General features: G+C 41.6%; 3 protein-coding genes across 5 annotated transcripts; 2 read left to right on the top strand and 1 right to left on the bottom strand.

Annotated features, from left to right (window-relative positions):
* The first annotated feature begins 275 nt into the window (after positions 1 to 275).
* Positions 276 to 1,869, top strand: LOC115621773. The gene is made up of 2 exons (XM_030515525.1): positions 276 to 1,299; positions 1,359 to 1,869. The coding sequence occupies exons 1-2, from the start codon at positions 391 to 393 to the stop codon at positions 1,761 to 1,763; spliced, it is 1,314 nt and encodes a 437-aa protein (XP_030371385.1). The 5' UTR covers positions 276 to 390; the 3' UTR covers positions 1,764 to 1,869.
* LOC115621772 lies at positions 1,840 to 3,667 on the top strand. Its single transcript, XM_030515524.1, has one exon. The coding sequence runs from the start codon at positions 1,921 to 1,923 to the stop codon at positions 3,412 to 3,414; it is 1,494 nt and encodes a 497-aa protein (XP_030371384.1). The 5' UTR covers positions 1,840 to 1,920; the 3' UTR covers positions 3,415 to 3,667.
* Positions 3,664 to 20,869, bottom strand: LOC115621771 (Y+L amino acid transporter 2). Of its 3 annotated transcripts, XM_030515523.1 has the most exons (10): positions 14,669 to 14,797; positions 10,293 to 10,608; positions 8,405 to 8,651; positions 7,433 to 7,506; positions 7,219 to 7,364; positions 6,940 to 7,154; positions 5,855 to 6,084; positions 5,537 to 5,789; positions 5,316 to 5,377; positions 3,664 to 5,043 (listed from the first exon to the last, which is right to left on the bottom strand). In XM_030515523.1, exons 2-10 carry the CDS (start codon positions 10,578 to 10,580, stop codon positions 5,041 to 5,043), a joined length of 1,518 nt encoding a protein of 505 aa, XP_030371383.1. In that variant the 5' UTR covers positions 10,581 to 10,608; positions 14,669 to 14,797; the 3' UTR covers positions 3,664 to 5,040. The 3 variants fall into 3 exon arrangements, with proteins under 3 accessions (XP_030371383.1, XP_030371382.1, XP_030371381.1); XM_030515522.1 differs by lacking the exons at positions 5,316 to 5,377; positions 14,669 to 14,797 and adding an exon at positions 20,816 to 20,869; XM_030515521.1 differs by lacking the exon at positions 5,316 to 5,377.
* Between the last annotated feature and the right edge of the window lie 2,276 nt (positions 20,870 to 23,145).

Here is a 23,145-nt window from a genome sequence, read left to right as displayed (position 1 = left end):
GTATTATGCATTGATAAATGAAGCAAAAATATTAGAAGGCGAAAGTTCACTGTGTAATATTGCAAAAATTGACGCCTATGGTTATCTTCCGGCACGAATTGATAACTTTGTAGTCTTGCAAAGAGGCTCGTCAAACTGATTATACATTTATGCAAAACCACCATATGTACTTTATTACCTGGAGATAATGTTTATTGTAGATATGAAAGCGAGCATGCCACTCCGCTGGCTGTGGGTGCTGCCACATCGGTAATAAAAAATAAAAGTGCGCGCCAGTTATAACGGTGCTTCTATGTAGTTATATACAAGCGTGTCTTCTCCGTTTTGTGAAAGTTATAAAATAAATGTTTAGCGAGTTATTGGTGCGAAAACCAACGTGCTTTTGCCAAGATGAATTTTACGCGAGTTGTTGTATTTGTTAATGACAATAAGAAGTCCACAGGCACGGTGAGTGAGGGGCTTGCTGAAAAAGAGGGCCGCTTTGGATATGGTGGCGAATTGCACCTTTTGGATAGAACCTCGCTGCGTCTGCTGTGCTGTCAGAACGCCTCCAAGCCTCATGTGCTGTTGGCTAAGAAGCTACATTTTGACTCGTTGGTGAGCAGTGGAGCGATAGATAATACGCAGACGGAGCTTTCCGGCCTGTTGCACTGGATGTTTACGAATCAGCGAGATGGCTTGCTGCTCCGGTTGACACCTAACCGGAACTGTAACTTCATGTTCCTAATGAACGCGCTGGCTGTCCAGGTGACCGAAAAGTTGGAGGAGTTGCGGCTGAAGCTGGAACGGGGCCAGGTTCGCTACAGGCAACTGGTAGAGGAGCAGACGTTGCCCAGATGTGGCTGTGCGAGCCGCTTGGAAACGCAGTTCAATTTTTCGCACACTGGCGAGCTATTCAGTTGGTTCGTGAACGAATACCGCCTGCGAGCAGGCTTGGCTACCGGCCACGAGTTGGTCGAAGTGGAGTACCACGTCGAGCAGAAGGAGAAGAATCTGAAGTTCTGCGTAAAGTTCGGAGTTGTGTTTGTGGCTATGTCTGACCTGGGCCTAGAAGGCTTATGTGCTCTGCGCAGCTACTTCAGTAACGACGTCATTACAGCGGCTCTGGCACGCACCGCTCTGGCAAAGTATTTGCGGCACGTAACGGAGGATGCAGACCGCAAGCCTGTGGTGGTGCTGCTGCTCTGCCATGTGTTAACCACTGGCGCCAAAATTGATGCCGCCAATGTGCAGTTGCTGGGCTTGGCGCATTTGGCCTATCGGCAGGACAAGCCGGGCCTCGAGCGAGAGGAATCGGTGGTAAGTTGGACGGACTCTCAGTGGTCTTCCACTAAATGCTTATTATTGCATTTTTGCAGCGCACAGCGACTCTTGCTTCAGACCATTTGCCGGCCTACACTTCAAGCATGGCTCCTCTGACGGAGTTAAATCAGCTAAAGCATCTTGAAGAGGAAAATAATGCGAATATCATCACCTTGCAGCAATGCCTGGAGCACTGTGTACAGGAATCCCATATAATGAGAAGCTTCATCGCCTCCAACAGCATCTTCCAGCACTGCGAGCTCGATGGAGACATACAGACCGTGCAGACATCCTTGGAGCGTTGCGTGCAACACGCCCAGCTGTTGGAACTGTGCCGCAATAAGTTCGAGGAATGTTTTTCCAATAATGTGGAAATGTCAAGATTGATGGCCAGTCCTGTGCTGTCCCAGATTATCGCGAAAAGCTTCAACTCCGCCAATAGGAGCAATAAATTAATTTGATTCCAATAATATCTCAATGTCTCATGATCGTGTACTTACAATTTAGAAATATCTTAGCATTAAGTTATGAGTTTTGTAGCATTTTCAAAAATTTACTGTAATACCAGAAGTTATTTTTATTTTAACAAAAAAAAGGGTTGCATAATCGCCAGCTAGCATGAGTAACAAAGCTCATCGGGTTGCTGTGGCATTCACGGATGTTTCACGCAAGTCGGCCATTTATGCAGACAGTCGCTTCGACAGCGACGTCAAGATCCTCGACAATCACGCCCTGTTGCTCCGCTTGAACAACAATCAGCAGACCAGGAAGGTGGGGTCTCTGCCGGCCCGCTACTTTCGCCATTTGGAGTTCGATGCCGTGGGCTATGAGTACGAGCCCCACATGGTGTCTGAGACGACCGACCTGCTGGACGAGATGTTTCGCACCAAACAGAACAGCAGTTTCGTGCGATTTATCGTGCCGCGCATCAACAATTTGAACCTGCTAAGGCGCATCCTTGTGGCCGACGTCGACAAGATTATGACGTCGATGCGCTGTCGCATTAAATCCATTACTCTCGAGTACTACGATGTGCGAAAGTTTGACATGGTCAACATGCTGGCCGAAGGGGCTTCGCGGGCCCGGTCCCCGTCGATGCGTCGCACGCTGCAGGCCATTACCAGTCGGACTATGCAGTCGACACGCGAGCTCTTCCAGTGGCTGGTCACGGAGTATAGCGCGCTGCGGGGCCGTAGCATCGGGGATGACTTCATCGACGTCGAATTCGTTTACAGCGATTGCAATCTGAGGCTCCACCAAGTCCATCTCGCCCTATTCCAGGTCTTTGGCTGTGATACGCGCACCGATGTGGCCAGTCTCTTTGAGACGCTGGCCTCGGGCAAGAACCTGAACAGAACGCTGCTCACCGATTGCATCAAGGAGTGCTTTGACTTTAAGCGTCCGTTGCGCGCGTTGCTGCTGTTCGAGATGCCACTGAATCGGGAGCGCGACTGCCCCGAATGGATGCGCAAAATGCTGCGACTGGCCGACTCCGCGTACACGAACATAAGCAAGGCACTGGACATGTGCTCCGATGTGGTAATAGCTGCACCGAAGCAGTCCCTGCTAAGTGTATGCAAGACGGGGCGGTCCGCATCCTCTGATCCTGTGCGACCAGTATCGCAGCTGAAGTCGAGGATGATCAGCCAGTATAAGCCAGTTGCTCCTACAATTGCAGAACTACCGCCAGCCACAAGCACCTACGACCTGGAGCGCTGGTACAAGGAAATCGACAACAAGGTGAGCGAGGTGCGTCACAGCATGGACAAGTTCTACATGGCCATGTACGAGAACAAGTCGCTGCAGATGTGCAATCAGCTCAGGTATGCGGAAGGGGGCCAGGACGAGGACAATGAGTGCCACGGCGACAGCCAATCCGTGCACAGCAAGGCCTCTCACGAGGCGGACGCGCGGGATCAGTACAATGAGGACTTGGCCAACTTCAGACGCCTCGAGAGCGAGGTGGAGCACTCCTGCTTCGCATCCACTCTGAAAGTCTATGTGGCCAAGAAGAGCTACGAGCTGGCCAAGGCCGAAAAGGAGCTCAAGCAGCGTGAGATCGACAATCTGCGTCTAAACGTAATTAGTTGCATCAAAATGGAAACGCTGTGAACTCGGAGCTGCCATTGATCCATTGGCTCCGGCACGGGCACGGGCACGGTCACTCGCTCAGTTGAGGATTAGAGCACGTGCAGGGGCCAAGGGGAGTGTGGCTGCTCCAGACACCCACAAGCGTACTGTGTGGTTAGTTTCTGGAAATGAATCTTAAACATGACTCTGTTCAATATCTTTCGTGTATCGTACTTCCGGCTTTGGGGCGCACGTTTTGAGAAATAAATCAACTTGATGGATTTTGCTCGTACAATTTATACTTGTAGATCATATCGCATATAGGTATACATTTAAATACAATAGGTACATATATAAATACATTCAATATTATTGTCAACGTCAACATACATACATATACATATACTTAGTACGATGTACCCGTAATACGAGTAATAGTTAAGAGCATGCTCCCAAGCTCGCTTGCAACAGCTTCCAACAGTTACTTCAATGCTACGAGTAAGTAAATAGAATAGTATCTGGTAACACATATGTATAGTATATCTGTATCTCTTAATGCATACGTAAAACATCCAAAGCAACAATTGAACAATCAATGCACACAAAAACACAATTAGACACTCTGTAATAACGAGTATATAGGCAACATTAATCATCTTGGTTTCTATTCTCGTTTCTTCTCTTTGGATATGTGCGGTTGGCCAAAATGTATTCTGATATATTTTCGGGAGGTTTATAGATTGTTGGCTAGTGGCAGTTCACATGATTATAAGTTTATAGTTGTAGTAATCAGAGTCAGATGATACCCCTTCAATCGAAATGGATCAGTGTAAGTGGGAAGGAGTTCTGAAGCTCTGGTCTCTGTAGAATTCTTCTAGTTGCTCGTCTATGTATTGGATTTATCATGTTACAACAATTATGTAATATCATTTCATTTTATGGAGAGTATTATAACAATAATCGGCAGAAACAAACGTCAATTTGTCGCTTTATATAGCGATAGCTATAGATATACGTATATAATATTTTCGCAATTAAAATGTGTTATAACTAGCATTGTACGATATTTGTAATTCTCGCACCTACACTGAGAATGTTTAGAAAATAAATGAAATGAAATTCTGAAATGAATCGAACTCAACTCAATTTGAAACTTATGCGTACAATCTGGACTCGAACTCGTCTATAGCATAGTCAATATCGAAAGAACTTGAAGTAACAACAAGCTATGGACACAAGCCTTGGGCGTTTCTTTTGTTTCTATTCGTCCTGCAGTCCAAAATCCAAAAGCCCTGTAGTTGTGACATCGAGTAATTCTACGCACTGGGCCCTATTCAAGAACTTAAAACATATATAAAAATATATCTATACATACATAGTATAATATTGTATATTGCTAGGTTGGCGATATATGAGCAGCCCATGGAATTCGTCGTATAAGTATGTACGAGTATGTGACTTAATATATAATATTCTGTAGCCAGACGAAAGCGTTCAGTTTGTAACACCATTACTTATGACATAAATGCTTTCCAACTCCAACTCCAACGCCCCCTCTCCATCATATATCGGCCAAGTTATCAGAAGAACATGCGCTAATTTACACCTGAGCTGGTTTCGTTTGCTTGCCGAGTACCATGAGCATTTTCTGAAGGTAGTGTGTGAGGCTTACTGGAATAGAAGGGGAAGAGAATACGAGTGTATCGGATTAGTGGGGAGTACTTATCGGAGCTCGTCTAGTTCAGCTACTTAGGACTACTTGTACAAAGAAAGTGCAAGTGAGTTTCAACTAGAATTGAGGGTGCAAGAGAAACGTGTTACGACTAGTTGGGGAAGGACCCGGACCCAGTCGTTGGTAGTACGAATACTTAGTGGTAAGTGTGAGTGTTAGAGAGCAGGCAAACAAACTAAATGGAAAGTGCGGAAAAGTAAAACTTAAAAACCTTTGACGCCGCCTTGGGACGCACAACCATCATCAGTTTTTGGAGTGCTTGTGTGAGTCCGCCTAGAAGAGTTGCAACAATGGGTGGTGGCACCGATTCGTGTGTGTGTGTGCACAGAGGCGCGCAAATCATATGAAATAATATTAGAAATAGCAGTTGAGGAGGACGTTTCAGGTACTGGAGCATTTGGTCAGCTTGTCCGGAGGCCGGCGATAACTTACCCATCATTTTCTGGAACCAGATGGGCTTCCTCTTCCAGGCAATGAAGACCAGGTAGACGGGTATGCTGGACAGAATCATGAGAATGCCGTAGCCCGTCTCCACCGGACTCGCATACATCGGCACAACCGTCACGAACATCGTCGCAATCAGATACACAATCGGAAAGACCAAGGGTACGCGGATGGGTCGTGGCAGGTTCGGCTGGGCCCAACGCAGCCAGGGCAGACACAGCACGGCAACGCCAATACTCAGCTATGGATTAAGTCCAGAATTCGATTAGCAATACCCCACACGATGGGTCCGGAGCACCAACTCACCCAGGTGGCGAAGCCCACGTAGTTGATGAGCGCGAATATGTCGGAAACCGTCAGATACAGCATGGAGAGCAATGCCATGGCCAGCACAGCGGGGGTGGGCGTGAAGCGTTGTATTTGTATCATCGTCAATATCTCGGGCATCTGGCCCTCATTGGCGCCCGCATAGAAGAGACGCGACGAGGTCAGCAGAATTCCGTTGACAGCGCCGAAGGTGGAAAGCGCGACAAAAACTGCAAAATGTAGAAACAAATGTGTTTTACGTTAGAATCCAATTAAACAGAATTGATTTTGCAGAAGAAATCGAACAATTTTGTAGTAATCGAGAAAAGAAAGATCTATGTGTTATGCGAATTTTAATAATCCTTTGAACTACTAATTTATTTCAGCTCAGCTCTTTTAAACTAAGCGTTAAGGCCTGAACATTAGAACTATAAACAGCTTATTACATCGAAATTTTTTAGCAGGTTGTTGGTCCGACAAATGTAAAGCAATTGAAGAAAAGTTTTAGCTGCAATTGAAACAATATGGTTACTAAAAATATTTATTCGTTACTAAGCTCTGTTTGTCAAATTCTTCACAAACGGAAGCTACAGAGTTCTTAGGAGCATCGGAATTATATATAATCGAGCTAGTTTTATAGAGTTCTAAAGCAATCTTTAATAAGATAACAAAAAACATATAGTAGCAATGAAATCATGGCTTGGAAATTCCATTTAAATAATTATATTATAATTTTCGAACATTGGAATTTATAATAAATTGTTGAAAACTATAGTGGAAAGTATCAGAAAAGTGATGAGTGCATGACTTATTTAGAAGTGTCGGAAAATTCGAATACATCATACAGGTCTATCTTTCTATCTAACAACTGAGAGTTCCAACTAAAGAATCCAGTTTACGAACTGTGAGAAGAAGAATAAAACACATTTGGTTCGCAAACCTCGTGCCTGTTTGCGATTAAATTATGTCTGGAATGAAGTAGAATCAAAGCAGTTCTATCTAGTTTCGTAGCTTCGGTTGGGTCAACAATTTTGTTGCATATTTTTGGTTGGTAATTTCTTGGTTGAAAGTATTGTGCCACCCACCTGGTATGGTCCATGCAAACATGCCAAAGGCTCGCTCCGCATAAGTGACCGCCACTGCCGAGGAGCCGAGCACCTCGTCGGGCGAGAGGATGGTGTAGAAGGACACATTGGCCATGACGTAGACAATGGTGACCAGCGTGCAGGATATGGCGATGGCGCGCGGCAGATTCTTGACGGGGTCCTTCAGCTCCTCGATGATGAAGTTCAAGTAATTCCTGCAACACAAATCCAATTAGTTCAGACAATACGGACATAAGCCGCTTATGCTGCGACACCCACCAGCCGTTGTAGGCGAACAGGCCCGAGTAGAAGGAGAGGGCCAGTGACGTCACGCGCGTATCCGTATTATCAAATGTGAAATACTGCACATTTCCCATATACAACTGATACATGCCCGTCGCTATAATGATGAACAAGGCCAGCAGCTGCAAAGAGGAAACGAGGAAACATTACAGTCTCTGCCTCGAAGCGTCATTTGCATTTGGGCGCTTACTTTCGCATAAGTGAAGATATCCTGCACAGCGGTGGCCCATTTAACGTCCCAGCAGTTGATGAGCGTAAGGACCACTGCAAGCAAATAGAAATATATAGATGGGACTTAATGTAAGCTCTAAAATCACGGCGCCAGCAACTCTATCGTCCATCGTCCATCGCCCATTTCCCATTGGGTGATGTAATAATGCGAGGATTTGCACAATGTTGCCGGCATTATTATTATTATTTGTTAGTGTTGTTGCGATTAATTCCGAGTGATTAATTACATATTAAATAAGTTGCTGTGCCTATACACACACACACACACACACACACATGTACATACTCGTCTATATGCAGAGGCACAATGGCTATCAGCGTGCCACGCAATCGCAGGCATTTTATAAATTGGTCACCCGGTGTAGCAAGCACATACTTGTACGCACATGTTGAACCTAGATTTTCAGTTCCTCAACCATACACAGAGAGAAATACAGTACATACTTTATTTTATCTTCCTTCATTGTACACATTTCAATCCAGAAAACTGATTGAATGTGCTGTGCTTCAATCAAACCTAACAATTTTTGATAATCAGCTAAGTGTACTAGAGAGGCAACAATCTATCTCTCTCTCTCTCTCTCTTGGCTGTCTCTCTCTCTCTCTTGGCTGTTCCCTTGCTCTATTTGTATTATAATTCCCAAGTGCTTTCTGCATCCAGTCTTCAAACAAGTCTTAAGAAAGCTTTTGTTACAAAATTGCTAGAGTTTTTCTCTCCGTGTACTATACATAGTCGTATGTTTATCGCTCTTTATTTCGTTTCTTTTTTTTGCATGATTGCTACCCAAATGGAATATTATTTGTATAGTGCTGATAAGCGAAGCGTCAAACACTTTCTGCTTTTTGTCTCTAATCTATAGGTCAAGTACATCGATTGCGAGTGCATTGATGCTACATATTCCAAAACTCACAAGTGGTTTTTGTTACTCACATATACAGCAAACGGCCAGGAGGCGAGAGGCGTCTTCGGGAGGCGTGCATTCGGGGAAGAAGGGCTTCAACACATAGGTACTGAACGTCAGAGCCACGATGGCCTGCGAGCATGGACGCACTATCATGCATTCAATCCACAGGCGTATGAAGGCCATAAACGGGCCAAAAGTCTCCATAATGTAGGCATAGTCCGCACCCGATTTGGTGATCATGGTTCCCAGCTCAGCGTAGCAGTAGGCGCCCACCTAGAAAGATGAGAGTACATCTGTAAGCTTCTATTTTTGTCAAGCGAGCCATTTGTTGTCTACAGAGAGCAATGCTTGTTTCTGATCTTGGGGTAACTGAGTCGAAATTATACAAATTAATTGGACTTCTATAATTGCTTTCTATAAATATTTATTCTCAGTATTTCCGCGTCATATGGATGTTCTTATCGTTGTCTTTTACAGTATAAAATATAAATAGAAGTGCTGCATAAACTATAACTTTTGACTGGAAGTTTGGTTGTATATTTCTTTATTTAATTCGGATTCAATTCCTGCTACGTTTCCACATTCATGGCTGTTCCCCAGATTTATTCTTGACTAACGGATATTTTGGATATTAAAAACGATAGCTAATAAATGAATTTTTTTCAGAATTTACCTCGTTAGTATTCGTTTTTTTTTTTCGCGCAATATATAAGTTTTTAAATGTATTCTAGTTGTGCTTAAATTTATTTCAAAAATCATGAGTCAAGACTTTACAGATTTCACCTGTAATTCTCTATTTAAGGAATTTAAAGAAAGTATACATATTAAGTAGAAAGTAGATAAATAATTGCCATGCTCTTGAATGATAAGAAGCTTAGGTCCTGAAGTTGTAGATTGCCATAAAGAGTAACTAAGGAGCAGTTTTGTTTGTTGCTCTTAGTACTGGCATCTAACTGAACAATCGGAACAGCAGAATAACCACCTTTATGCAATTTTATTTCATTCTAAAAATAGTCAGTTAAGTCGGGAGGTATTTTATACGACCCTATTGTAGATGCCTGATATATAGATTTTATATGGAATGCAAACATTTCTCAACATGTTTTTCTTTGTCTCAGTTCTGTCTGAGATCTACTTCAGATGAGATATCGATTCTTTAACGAACCAACTTTAAAAACTTTAAATGCTTTTCTATTTATTTTCGGTTTAAATATTCTGCTTTCCATGAAAGAGTGAGTTGCCTATTTTCAAAACTGTTTAAAGTCACAAATGAACAGAAAGGGGGTTTAAAGCGCAGGCCGACGCTCCATTTAAATAATTTGATTGCAAGGCAAGTGCCCATCTATCCATCAATTGTCAGGCGCAGTGTTGCGTATACGTAATTTTATTGAATGGTAATGGGCGTGCAGTTGACACGAAGAGCGACATGGAAAGAGGCCCTAGTCTCGGGTCGAGTGCGCGTGTCCGTGTCTGCGGGAAGGCGGGCGGTGCCTGTGTAACTGGGAATGTCTTTGTGGGTTGCGTGTGTGCGCAGGAATTTCAATAATTTCATTAGATGCCAGAAGGCAGTAAGGCGTTTTGAGAATTTTTAATTGAACGAAAGGATCAGACGGACAGCTTTTTATTGCCAACTCTCCTAATGCGCCTGGCCACGTTCTACTGCTCCCTTTGTGGCACCAGATACGGGGCAGTTGGAGCACATCTGTTGCGTCATTGTTTACAAGTGGACCGCACAATGCAACAGGTGTTGACTTACGAAACTCGTAGCATTTGCACACACGAGTACAATCGCACATACAAGTATTTGCATATGAAGTCGACGCGCCGCGACTTATCAATATTTATAAGCATTGCCAGTGTCCCACTAATCAAATTATGCATATCAGTTAGGTGTATCGCTCTCGGCATACTCACCATTGAGAAGAGACCGGAAATCACCCACACAATCAGAGCCAGATTGACGCTGCCCGTGTACATGAGCACCCCCGTGGGTGAGACGAAAATGCCGGAGCCAATGATGGAGCCGACAATGACCGTCACACCGTTGAGCAAACTCATTTTGGCTTTGAGGGTGACCTCGCCCCCGCCATCGCCACCAGCTCCGCCACCACCATCTCCATTGGCCCCTCCTCTGTCCCCACTGCCGTTAACAATGGAGCTCTTCCGCGAGGAGTTCTTACGGTTGAGAGATTCCGTTTCCATGTTGCAGCGCTAAACTAACTGGAACTGCCTGCAAAAAGAAAGGGAAGCTATTTAAATGGTAGATGGAATAAATTCATTTATAAGTATGACAATCTGTCTCTCCTCCATTTCTTCTCTCTCGAATGTATTTGCTGTGCTTCTTAATGCGTTGAACTTAGTATTGAATAGAGTGTATAAGAGCAGTTATTATTTATTTTATTTGTGTCTTTATTACGATTTAGAATAGAGTTTGTTAATTTAATTATTACTTATTTTATTTGTGACTTTATTACAAATTCTCAAGATAAATAATGAAGTTGGAATGTTGTTGTTTTGTTTGCATTTGTTTGATATTAAAATGTTTCAAGGCCTGCCCCCAGGTAGTAATTCATTAAAAGTATGTGAACTTTTCGTTACTTCCTTTTTCCTAATAGGTGTCTTTGTATATTTTAAAAATGTTTAAAATCCCCTTTTTTGTTGAATTGGAAATCTAGAAGTTAGGGGAAACTGTATAGTCTTCCAAGCATTTTGATTGAAAATGTTATAGTTTCGAAGTAAGTTAAGACTTGGAAGTTTAACAAAGATTGTTCGTTTACTTCGCAATTATAAAGAACATTTTACAACCTTTTGTATATATGGATTTATTATTACTTGAAATTAATATAATTAGAATAATAATATGAATTATTACAAGATCAAAAGAATTCTCTGTTTTGAGAGCAAATGTTATAGCTTAGAAGTGAATTAAGACCTGAGTGTTTTCCAAATAATATTCGTAAGCTACGCAATTATTAAGAACCTTTTATGTGTGGCTTTATTATTAATTCAAATTAACATAGTTAGAATTAAGAAGAATAAGAATTCTCTGCTTTTGAAAATAGTTTGCGGAATATTGAAAAGTATTCCCTCAGACGTTCTTTTCATTCGGAATTGGAGATTTTATTCATGTCTGATCAACATTAATGGGCCATAAATTCGACCGAAGCAGCATTGTTTACTGCAATCGAACAATCATCGAATGCTGTGAGCTATTTCTGTAGCTTTTTTTGCTCGCCAGTCTCTCGCTGCAAGTAGCCTTCAACCAAATGTTAATGTAAACAATAATTGCAAAAAACTTAAACACCCCCTCCCCCGCCCGGCAAGCTTTCATCGGCCTTTCACATTCATTTGCCAGCGCTGTGCTTGTCATTGACTTTGAAAAATGAGCGTCGCTAATCGCCGAGACAACAGCAGTGGTAGCTTTAACAGACCCCCTAGGCCGCTGTTAACCTAATGGCTGTAACAGCCGTGCTGTTAACCGCTGCGACGCAGCTCTGTTAATTAATTAGCGCAGTAGATGTTTGGAAAACCGTTTATCGAGTGCCGTGCGCTTCTTATCAGAGACAACTCAATTAGGCGTCCACAGATTTGAATTTTTAGAGCTGTTGTAGACCTGCTAGGCCAGTATAATTCTGGAATCGTCACTTTTATGCGCTGCACACTCACAGAAGTGCCAGTAGATGCTAATACGCATGGGCCGCATGGGGGGCAGAGCAGATTTCGGTGAAAGGCAATTTGAGGTCATTGCTCAAGAAAGCAACGCCTAATGGAGGGAAAAAGGCCTTTTACTTGGGGAGGCTGACTGGCTGGAGGGCCATTTCCATATTTCAACTTCCACTGCCACTCTCCCCGCCCTGCCACCGGCTTTAGGCTGTCAAAATTATTTTGCCAGGCAGAAACAATAAATAAGTAGACGGGCACCGCTCATGACTTCATTATCAGCAGTTTCTCGATTTTTGGCAGGCATACGGGTATGAGGAAGCAAATGCGCCGTCGAGAGTTCAGCGAGAGTTCAAAGAATGCGAATCGAAAACTGTGATGTAAACAAATTTGATTAAATTAAAAGCTGTGTAAAATGTGCCTACACATACGAGTATGGACAGAACTGATGGGGCGTTGATCGATTCCGAAATCTGTTGTTGTTACGCACGTGCTGTGACTTGGCTAAATATTTTCTTTTGCGCAGTTCAAGGCTAGCGCGCCTGTGTTTATAAGTCTGAGGCCGACCAACCAACCACCCGCTCTATAAGGTCATGCTGTTCGGACACTTCCTCTAAGAACCATACTGGGCTGGGCACACTTTTGCATTAATTAGCATAACAACGAACAACGGGAGCGTCGGGCAGAAAGTTGGCCCAGAGAGCGAGCGGTTATTACCAAGATATCTACTACCTATCTAGACGTATAATCAGACGGAGCGCTTATCAAGGTGAATAAACTAATGAGCAATGAGCTACCAAGCCGTTAATGCACGACATTAAAATGCTAGTTTGTAGTGCTCGTATGTCTATTTGTTTTGCTTCGTTAGAATACCCTCCAACTAAACTGTAATGCTATATTAGCTATAAGCAGGAATGGACTTCAAGATGTGAGCAAGATTCTCTTCTTTTAATTAATAAATAATGTCATCTTGGTTTTCCTTTCACTTTTAAGCTGAGACTCCAACTCTTTAGTGACTGATTAGAGTTTACAGAGCATCTCACAGCCGGCTGCAGCATATAGGTATGGTTTTTTTTTTTTTATATAATGCGCAACTAAGCGGCGCTAGACTTAATCTAGGCAAACAAATTTTGAGTTAATTGCTTTGCCAATCTCTTCAGTGGGCTTACAGTTGATCAGCCAAGCCTGACTAATGCATATAGTCGAAATCTGAAGAGTGCTAGAAGTTGAATAAAAACTTTTCTTTATCACCTTGGCTGGCTGGTTGAGGTTTTAATTTGAAATTTAATGGTATACTAAGCATACTTATAATTATAACGTATAACCAATCTCCTCTATTGATGAGAAACCTATCGATATTTAAGAGATATGTTTAAGCTTCTTAGGGAGAGGGGAAAACTTGTGTTTGATGTTACAAGGAAAGAAAGCCTGTTACTCCTCTTTTATTTCATTTAATTGCATATATATTTTGTTAGAAAATCTGTTTCTACGTTAAGGAGAAAATTGGAAGGAGAAGTTAAAAGTTTCATCATATTAGTATGCCTCTTTTAACTGTTTTGCTTATTTATTTTAATTGCAGCTATGGCTATGCAGCTGAGAAGAAAAGAAAACTTTCTTAGAGGCATCGACTAGAATGAAGGGTAAGCTATAAATTCCTTTAGTTGTTGTATTTATTTCGTTTGATTGGCGTTGTGTTTTGTTGGAAAAATTGATGCTTTGGCGCCACAGTGCAGCATTCGTCAGTCTGATTGGGTTTTTCTCGTTTTGTGAAATGACGTCGGCAATGCGGAAAACGCGCGAAAATTACTCGGAATTGCTTTACATTGGGAATCTTAGTCAGGCACGATTTGTGGAACGTAATTGCCTTGTGAAGAAGGCAAAATACATAATTGCGGGCAGAAGTAGAGTGTTGTTCCGTATTGTTGGCTGAGGCAGGCATATCATGGCCCTAATTCTGTGGAAATCGCGCGAAGTAATTGTGTGTGCATATAGTTTATTGATTTGTGTATCAAGGCCCCGTTAATGGGCTCGCTGAGCGTAAAAACAACACAAAAAGTCCATTAATTTTCTGATGCAAACACAAACAATGCGCTCTTTGGTTCGGGCCCTGACTCTACACCTGTGGTGTGCAACCGCTAGGTGCTAAATACGATTTTCGCTGCCACATGCTGTTGTTGGCCAATAATGAAAGCTAATTGCCGAATTTGTCACATTTTGCCAATAAGTGTTTGGCCATTTGTTGGCATTTTGTGGCAGGAAGACTCTAAAAAGTGCCGATTAGATGTGACTCGAAACCGGCTTACAGTTCTGAATATTCAATCATGGATGCTTGTATATACACACGAGTATATACATATATCTAGATTTAAGCAAACGCAGGTACATTTGTTTTGAACTTTTTTATGGCAGTTGCGAGCAAAGAGATGCGGCAAACAATTCACTTTTTGCTCATTTCTATTTGATTTGCGTTTGTTGTTTGGGAAAAACAAACACAAGTGCTGGCCAAGCTTAAGATAATGCTGGCTTTTTTTCAAATCTTATATATTTATTTTGGTTTTATCTCAAATGCTCAAATGCCTGGCACGTCTGGAGACTCTGGATAGCTTTCTTGTCACGATTCACAGCATTACCTGCCCAATGTAAACACACAAAAACACTTTTACTCGAGCACCACACGCCGTAGCGGCTTAAATACTAATCGGTAGCTCGCAAGTCGGCGGCACAACAACAACAAGAAATGGCGCGCGCGCAGCAGCAATAACAACCGCACGCATTCGACGGATTCAGCGGACTGACGGCGAACGTTCTGTGGTGGCATCTTCAGGGCAGCGGCGGAATTCTCGCATAAAAGTTACGCCTCGGCGTCTGCGGCAATCACCTGTAGGCGGCAAAGCTCTGCTCCAGCAGCTTAGTCGCTAGAGAGCCCATTAATTCCACGCCTGTGGCAGTGCTGCCAACTTAGCCTTTTTCCCGCCAGCTCTCAAGTTGCGAATTAGAGAGCACGGCAAAAAAAGACCATTTCCAATTTAATTCCCAGTGACACGATTCCTTTGATCTGACTTAACTATGTTGCCTGTCTGTAGTGTTCGTTTCTATTTTCCATATTTTTAATGGGAACTTTTACCAGAGTGGGTGCCATAAAGGTGTGTTCTAAAAGTGGGTATTATAAATGTCTTAAATAGGTCTGAAGTGGAGACAATAGGTTTAAAATAGAGAGCGTATATTGTAAGTAATGATGTCGAAATAGCTATTTACGGCTGAAATCTGGCTTTTATTTATATTAAAAACGTTTTGAGAAATGACTATAATAGCTTTTTTATATAGCTAACTGAACTACATTTCTTAGAATTATTAGTATATTCTGGTTATTTTTTCCAATGTCAAAAATAATTACGCTCTCCACTGTAAATAGCTGTTACAGTTGAAATCTGGCTTTTATTTATATTAAAAACGTTTTGAGAAATGAATTAAATAGCTTTTTTATACAACTAACTGAACTAAATTTCTTAGAATTTGTAGTTTATTCTGATTATTTTTTCAAATGCCAAATATAATTACGCTCTCCATGTCAGCATGCTGCCCCAAGTGTTATAAAATACCAAAATAGCCAAATACCATCACTTAATTATTCAAAGCCAGTCTAGCTTGTTTTAGACTGTTATGATATGCTTCATTAAGTAAAGAATGATCAGTTAATTAAGCTAAAAGCGGCTATTTTTAGCCCTTTTTCTGCTGATCATCTAGCCTTTTTGGAAGCGGCGCGAGTGAACGTCATCGAACATGTGCGCTGGTTCGGTTGGCTTGGGAGGCACGACTCGGGTTCGATGGTTCGTGCTCGGCGGTTTCTGAATTCGTAATATTTTTAAAACGAGTTTTTGACGTCGCGTCGCTGTCGAGTTCTGTGTACGAGTATTTCAACCAAACTCTGTCTTTATTGTTTGGCCGAAAAATGTGTTAGTTTTTTCTTGTTTTTATGGCATTGTCGTTGTAGTTGTCGCTGTTTGCTGTTTGCTTTTAATTGCTGTTTACTCTGCTGCCAACGAAGCGGAAAAGGTACAGACAGGCAGTGCGAGGCTATATTTCCTATATTTCGGCAACGCCTTCTCTCTCTTTATCTCTAACAGTTGCGAGCACCGATCCAATTCATTTGCGCGGCAAGGCTTGTTCAGTTCTAAGTATAGTATGTACCACGTGTTAGATAAAGTATCTAACAGTTGTAAAGTCCCTGCAGCTTTCAACGAAACTAGCTCCACAGCACCCACTAAACTAGGGGACAAGAACTTTTACAAACTAGAGCCATGCAGGTACTTTCTGCTTCCCTCTATTTAGCTCCAATTTGCAGCTTGTGTTCTGCAATCGTTCATTTAAAGTTCATTTAATTAGTCGGTTTTCAATACAAAATTGTTTATTGCAATTTGCAATGAATGTGTCGTGAAATAATTAAAATTCTCAAATTGTTGCATCGATTTTTTATTCTTTGATAAACCTGAACGAATAATTTGCATTTCCAGCTCTTCCTGCAATTCTACCAACAAAACTTTTTTGTATAAATAATTGTAAAAAAGTAAATAAATTGCTTTCGCTTACAAACACGTTTACAACCCACTTAATTGCAAAATAAACATATTTCACGAAATATCCGAAACAGCATTTCATTAAAAAGTATTATTCATTAAAAGATTATAGATTCTTTGTATCCTTAATACTTGAAAGCCCAATGCCATCTACTTATTTCTATTTAATTATTATTTGAAAATTGCGACCATTTGCGGCCTACAACTATACATTTTTTAGATTCAAAATCCAGCTGATCAAAGAATTAGAAGTAACTGGTATATGTCTTTTATAAAACAATTTGTCGCGACTGGAATTTGAAGACAAATGTCCTTTCACAGTGTAGATGAGCACTGAGAATTTATTCTGGAACATTTCATCTCCAAATGGGGATCCATGGTGTGTATGAAAAATCTGCATTTTCCATCAGATTAACTCAAACATTTGGTTTTATGCTCCAAGAAGGTACACAAGTATGCGCTATTCACGATTTTTTGAGAAATTTTCTTCGGCCCTCGATTATTAGGGCTTTCTTGTATATGAGTCTATTGAGATCGTTTTTTACAGATTTTCGAAAGTCTTAAGACTTAAGAAGGGAAATTATTATTCTAGGCCATCCAACTTGAGTTCTCGAAAATGTTTATGAATACAATAGAATTTTAATTTCGAGCAATCACTGTCATTTATACAAATCGTGTCTACGACAGCGAATTCATCGCTAAAAAGTTATGGCTAAAAGAAATGACCTGCAATCTGGCCAACCAAGTGGTCCCAGATAGCGCATAGGTAAGAAATTCTTAAACCAATTAAGTAATCCGTTCGATACGAGTTTGGGAATCGCTGGGCTGGGCCTTTTTAGTTCTACGTAGCTCTATTGTTTGTGTTGGGACGCAGCAAAGCGTGGGACCGCCTTATGTATCGCTGCACAATAGAGAACGATTGCCATTGTAAAAGAGCTTTGTGGCAAATGCGAACAAACAACCAACAACACCACAGAAATAAAGACACGTGTCATGTGCTAATGATAATGATAATAATGGGTTGTGGACAATAATAGGGTGGGAGGCGCATGCAGCGGGGCCCCACTGTTTGGCTGAAGGAGGGCCAACTGTGGAAGAAAGCCGCATTCCATGTGGGCAGAACTCGAATTGTGCGAATTGTATGGTTTTCGCGCGAGCATTTGAAGGCAGTTGTGTGGCCAGCCCCTTAATAAGGCTTTAATTGAATATATCCTCTAGCTGGCGACGACGCGTCGTCTAATCAAGTTACTTAATTCAAATGTGTGTGATCGTGGGTCGCCTTTATGCGGATTGGAGCGAACGGAGGGCCAGAGTGCCAGTTAGTTGCAAATTTAGCGCTTCAATTCAATTTCTTTGGAAAGATTTATTTAAAACGTCTTATTAGCGCGTAACTGACGCCGCGACCGCCACTCAACTGTCTACTTATGCCCCATTGTTGGAGATAATTGTGCCCTAGGCATCGTGAGATCGCTTCGAATGGCGCGCGCGCTCGAGTTTATTGACTTGCGGCCTCTGCGGGGCATCAGCAGCTCGAATGGAAGGCAATTTTGCGGTCTAGTTTCTAGGTATTTGGAGGCCAGTTTCTTACAAAACCCCACACTTACCTACAGCTGCGAGTATGAATGTAAATGGCTCTAGAGCATTACTATTCATGAGACTTAATTCAGGTTGATCTGTCATTCAAATAGAATACGTCATTGATTGAATCATACAGTGGAAAGTGTCTATAATACTTAGGCAATCAAATGGCACCCTCTCGAAGAGAGGAAACGCTCTGCGCTTCTTTGTATTCTCAGCTTAACAAATGTGTGCCGATCCAGCAGTAATGGAAAAGCTTAGACCCGAAAAGGAATTCTATACATTGTTGCCTGAATTTTCCCTTACCTTCCAAATTCTCTTCTACAAAAACCTCTATAAACCTCTATAAATCACTCCATCGGAGCCTAAATCTAAACAGCATGCTGTTCTGAGTTACACTTAAGTTTCATTTAAACTTAATATCGAAACAGTCATTGTTTAAATACGGAAAATAGTGGAAATCACTATCACAATCATCCAAATATACTTTTTAAAGCTCTAATAAATGCTGCTGAAACGAGTTAAAATTATTTGATAAATAGGCTGGAATTGAGATTACCCATAAAGCGAAAGGCTTAGAAATTCGGGGTTTGAATGCCTTCACATTTTTATCACAGTCGTTGATTAAATAACTAGCTATTAATAAGTTATAGTTAGTTGGATGTGAAAGAGTGATGTAAATCTGAAATGAATTCGGAATTTACGTTGTTATTCACTTTTAATCTTTATTTAAGATCTGTCCTGGATTGGACAGTTATTAAATTGTACGATAACTTTGAAATTTCAATCAGTCTTTAGCCTTGATGGTTGCGGCGTGATTCGAACCAAAACAGGAACAAAGATTGTGGGATTCCTGCTAGCTCGTGAAGGATATGCCAGGCCCTGAATTTACGATTGAAATGGGAATAATAACTTGCTTTGGCATTTGCCGGGATTTCCCTGCTTAGGAATGTCCGTAGCATTGAGATTTTTTTAAAAATCGATCGAAACATCGAACCTAAAACCATCGCCTTAAAATCGAAAACGATCGCTTACGTAATAATCGATACATCGATGTATCGATGCATATTTACATCACTAATGTGAAGTGCTTTGTAGTAATAAATAAATTAATAAACTATTAGAAACGAAATATATTCTTGTACCTAAACAGGTTTTTATTTATACAAGAAGCCAAAGCTGTAATTTAAAGATTTTTGTTTTCCAGAAAACATGGTGTTTTGTTTTTCAACAAAACTAAGCAGAAACTGTGAACTTTTAAGGAACTGATTGGTTAATCAATAAAAAAGGCAAACATCAGCTATTTGAACATCTTTCATGCTACATTTAAATGTAAAAAATGCTTCTGTTAGAATATTGCTGGGAAACATTGAGAAACAGTTACTTAGACCTTTTCGAAGTAATGTTAAGCTTTTAATAGACATTCAGTAAAAGTTATTTGCACGAGCATCTTCAAACCTGTTTGAAAGTAATGCTTAGGTTTTATTTTTGCAGCTTTTCCCCCAAAAAGTCGAACGTTCTGAGCCGTGATTTATTGTATTTTTGGCATTTTGCCACAAAACTCCTTTATGGCCGAATAATGATTTGGCCTTTTCGTTCAGATTGTTTGGGGCTTGTGTAAATATTGACTGTACCTTATTGCGATTATTGGAGATAGGTATGTGTGTCGTAAATTTAAGAAAACAAAAAAGGGGACAAGCACTTGAGGCACTCGCATTGAATTCGTTTCAAGCGTCTTACAAAACCAATAAATTCTGAACACCACCACACAGTCAAGGCCAAGTCACGTTATTTCGGCCAAGTCGCTCCCGGGGCTTTGACCCTCTGGGGGCAAACGACACGCGCATAACTTTCGGCAAATTCGAGGCAGCAGATTGTGATTGTGATTATGAGTGGCGGCATCGGATTTCGTGGCAATGTGCCGCCTGCATGCTTATACTACGAGTATATAAATGCATATAAATGTTTATAAAGAGTAGATATCGACTTGGCTGCTATGCTAAGTCGGGCGCGGGCTTGCTTGCATTTCAAAAGCTCGCCCTCTGGCCGCTCTCCGGGCCTCCGGACCACCTGGCTGGCATTTCAATTGCATGCCACATTCACACGTTGTACGAACAAATGGCGCATGATAGCATCGCTCGCTCCTATTGCATCAGACTAGACGGACTTGGCTCAATTATTTCCCGTATCTGTCGTACTCGTAGAATTTCTACTACGCATTTAATTGGGCGCCAAAACGTCTGGCAAATTGATTTTCGCTTGCAGCTGAACAATGAAAACGTGCTTTAACGCTGCCTGGTGGGCGTCTGTGTAACTGTGACGTCACAGCACGCATACAAAAATAATGCTGATTGAAATAGCTGGCCTGTGACGTATGGCGACTCTTGTGTGTGTGTGTGTGACGTTTGTCCTTTTGCAGCCAAAAATTGTTTTACAGACTCGCAAAGGGCAAATGGGAAAGTCGTAGCTTTTTTCCGCCTCCGCTTCAATTTTTGCCGCCACTTCTAATCACTTCAACTAATTGACCGAAAATGTGGGCGTGTAGCGGGAGTCTGTCTTCACTTTTTCACTCAAAATTAACCACTGACCAGCAAATTAGACTTTAAATCACAGAACACAACTAACCCAACGAAAGTGGCACGTTGCTTGTTTTGGAGGCAGGCAGCAGCGCTCGAAGACCCGTTCTCGTGGCCACAGCTCACGTTAAACTGAAAATGCGAAGGCATGTTGCAGCATCCTGTGCCTGATAAGAAGGCGGCCTCTCGAGGCCAAGAAGGGGCAGCTCCGCTCAGAGTGTGCAGACGAGTGAGGCCATGCTTTCGCATTCAAGCTGAATTCGTGCCCGTGCTTCAAAATTACACGTTTCGGGCAACCCTCTGCTCTGTTCTTCTCAGCTTTGCTTTGCTTTGCTAACCATGGAGTGCGCAGAGGCACTTAAATATTAAGGGTTTTTGCTCATGAATTCCTTGAATAATGGCAGACCAGCTCTGTGGATGGGTATGTGCTGTTTTGGACCTTTTTTCCACCTTTTCCCCTTTGTCAAGCTGATTTGTTTTGCCGCCTCATCGTCGTCCCTTTTGTTTGGCGCTACAGGAAGCACATATTTTTGGCATCGCACAATGTGCTTCGCATTGCAGCCGCTCTGAGGACGCTCTACGAGGTATTATTTCGCCGATGTTGAGCACAAGGTCAGCCATGTCCTTCTGCGCAGGTCCAGCTGCCGAGCTTTGCTGAAACAGATTTGAAATTAATTTGCAAATTTGAATTTGCGTTTTGGTTATATAGAGAAGAGCTTTTGAAAGCTTACGCAACTTACCATGTGGTGTGTTTCAGTGTGGTAAGTGTGCGCTGCTTTCTAAAGCTACAAGCAGTGCATTAATGACGATAAAACTGCTTTGTTCGTTGCAACTTTTTCTTTGCTTCTTCCTGTACGCGTTTCTAGCCGCGCACTGCTTCCTATCCATATTCAACTGCTTCAGCTAAAATATTCTTGCATCTCATTCCCGCTATTTGGATCGTGTTTTAAGCCATATTGGCTGAATTCCTATTTAAATTGGGTCTTATTTGTTATTAATTAGTAGTGAAGTGCTTGATATGCCCATCAGTTTTTGTAGAAAACTCTGTAGTGGTAAGCTTCTCAATTTGCGCTGCTTTCTAAAGCTACAAGCAGTGAATTATCGACGGTAAGACTACTTTGTTCGTTGCAATCTTTTTCTTTGCTTCTTCCTGTACGCGTTTCTAGCCGCGCACTGCTTTATATCCGTATTCAACTGCTTCAGCTAAAATATTCTTGCTCCTCATTCCCGCTATTTGGATCGTGTTTTAAGCCATATTGGCTTTATTCCTAAGCAAATTTGGTATTTATTTATTATTATTAAGTAGCTATAAAGCCTGTGAAGTGCTTGTTATACTCGCTTACAATTATTATAGTCGCTACAATTATTTTAAACGCATTTATTTTGAAGCACTCCTATTAGGTCTAAAGAATTAACTATTTGATGGATAGTTCCAATATAAACAGCATTTTTGTAGCCTTTGCTCGGGTTAGATATTCAGCACTTGCTGCTGCCACAACAGCAAGAGAAACTTGAACGTTGCTTCTGTAACCCGAATTCCAACTATGTTATCAGAGACATCGTCCCTTGCGAAAAAATTGCAATCTTCTATGAATCGATCTGGAATTACAGACCTTTCAATAACATTTGACTTTCTTGAAAGCCTTGTTTGTCTGGATTGCCTATTCCCAACTACATTTAAATTTTACCTTAAAATCAAATGCATATATGAACAATTAAGATTCCAACAAATAAACTGATGAGAGCAGGAGAATCTGAATTTAAACAATATTAAGAGTTTTAAAATGTTTTAGCTGATTCTCTGAACATATTAGAGGGAGAGCAAGTGCATTATTCTGATAATTAATAGAATAATTCATAATTAAGAAAATCAAAAACTAAAATGAAGAAAATGTTGGCTGTTTACGGAATTATAAAGACTGTTGAGACAATTTAAAGGCAGCACATCTTTAGTTATTCAGTGTAAATCGGAGTCACGACTCACGCGGCGCTAGCATGTCGAGTGTGTGTGTGCTGTTTGCTCTGATCCTGTTGCCAATCATCGATGCGTAGAAGCTGTATTGTTGTGTGTTTATGCGACGATTCGAAGCCATGTAGCGTATGTATTTGTATAAGTGTATGTGTGTGTATATACATATGTGTGTGATATGAGTCGTTCGTTGCATTTTTCGTCCCAAAGCAGAGCAGAGTCCTTATTGTTGCCCATCACGGCGGGTGGTGGCAGCAAACAGAACGTATACGCACCGTTGCACAGCCTGCCAGCATATAAGCTTGTGTGTGTGTGTGTGTGTGTGTGTGTGTGAGAGCTTATTAGTTTGTTTTGCAGCTCGACAAAATCAATCAGTGGAGAGGAGCCGCAGCTAGCCAAGCACCTGCCAC

This window comes from Scaptodrosophila lebanonensis, unplaced genomic scaffold (genome assembly GCF_003285725.1).
Source record: "Scaptodrosophila lebanonensis strain 11010-0011.00,11010-0021.00 unplaced genomic scaffold, SlebRS2 tig00000024-arrow-pilon, whole genome shotgun sequence".
In the NCBI taxonomy this organism is placed as follows: domain Eukaryota; kingdom Metazoa; phylum Arthropoda; class Insecta; order Diptera; family Drosophilidae; genus Scaptodrosophila; species Scaptodrosophila lebanonensis.
This window is presented reverse-complemented; position numbering and strand designations above follow the sequence as displayed.

Coding starts and splice junctions, on each gene's coding strand:
- LOC115621773 (XM_030515525.1), top strand. CDS start 391: ATGAATTTTACGCGAGTTGTTGTATTTGTTAATGACAATAAGAAGTCC. Junction 1,300..1,358: donor TCGAGCGAGAGGAATCGGTG/GTAAGTTGGACG, acceptor GCATTTTTGCAG/CGCACAGCGACTCTTGCTTC.
- LOC115621772 (XM_030515524.1), top strand. CDS start 1,921: ATGAGTAACAAAGCTCATCGGGTTGCTGTGGCATTCACGGATGTTTCA.
- LOC115621771 (XM_030515522.1), bottom strand. CDS start 10,580: ATGGAAACGGAATCTCTCAACCGTAAGAACTCCTCGCGGAAGAGCTCC. Junction 8,652..10,292: donor TTTCCGGTCTCTTCTCAATG/GTGAGTATGCCG, acceptor TCATCTTTCTAG/GTGGGCGCCTACTGCTACGC. Junction 7,155..7,218: donor CTGTTCGCCTACAACGGCTG/GTGGGTGTCGCA, acceptor TTTGTGTTGCAG/GAATTACTTGAACTTCATCA.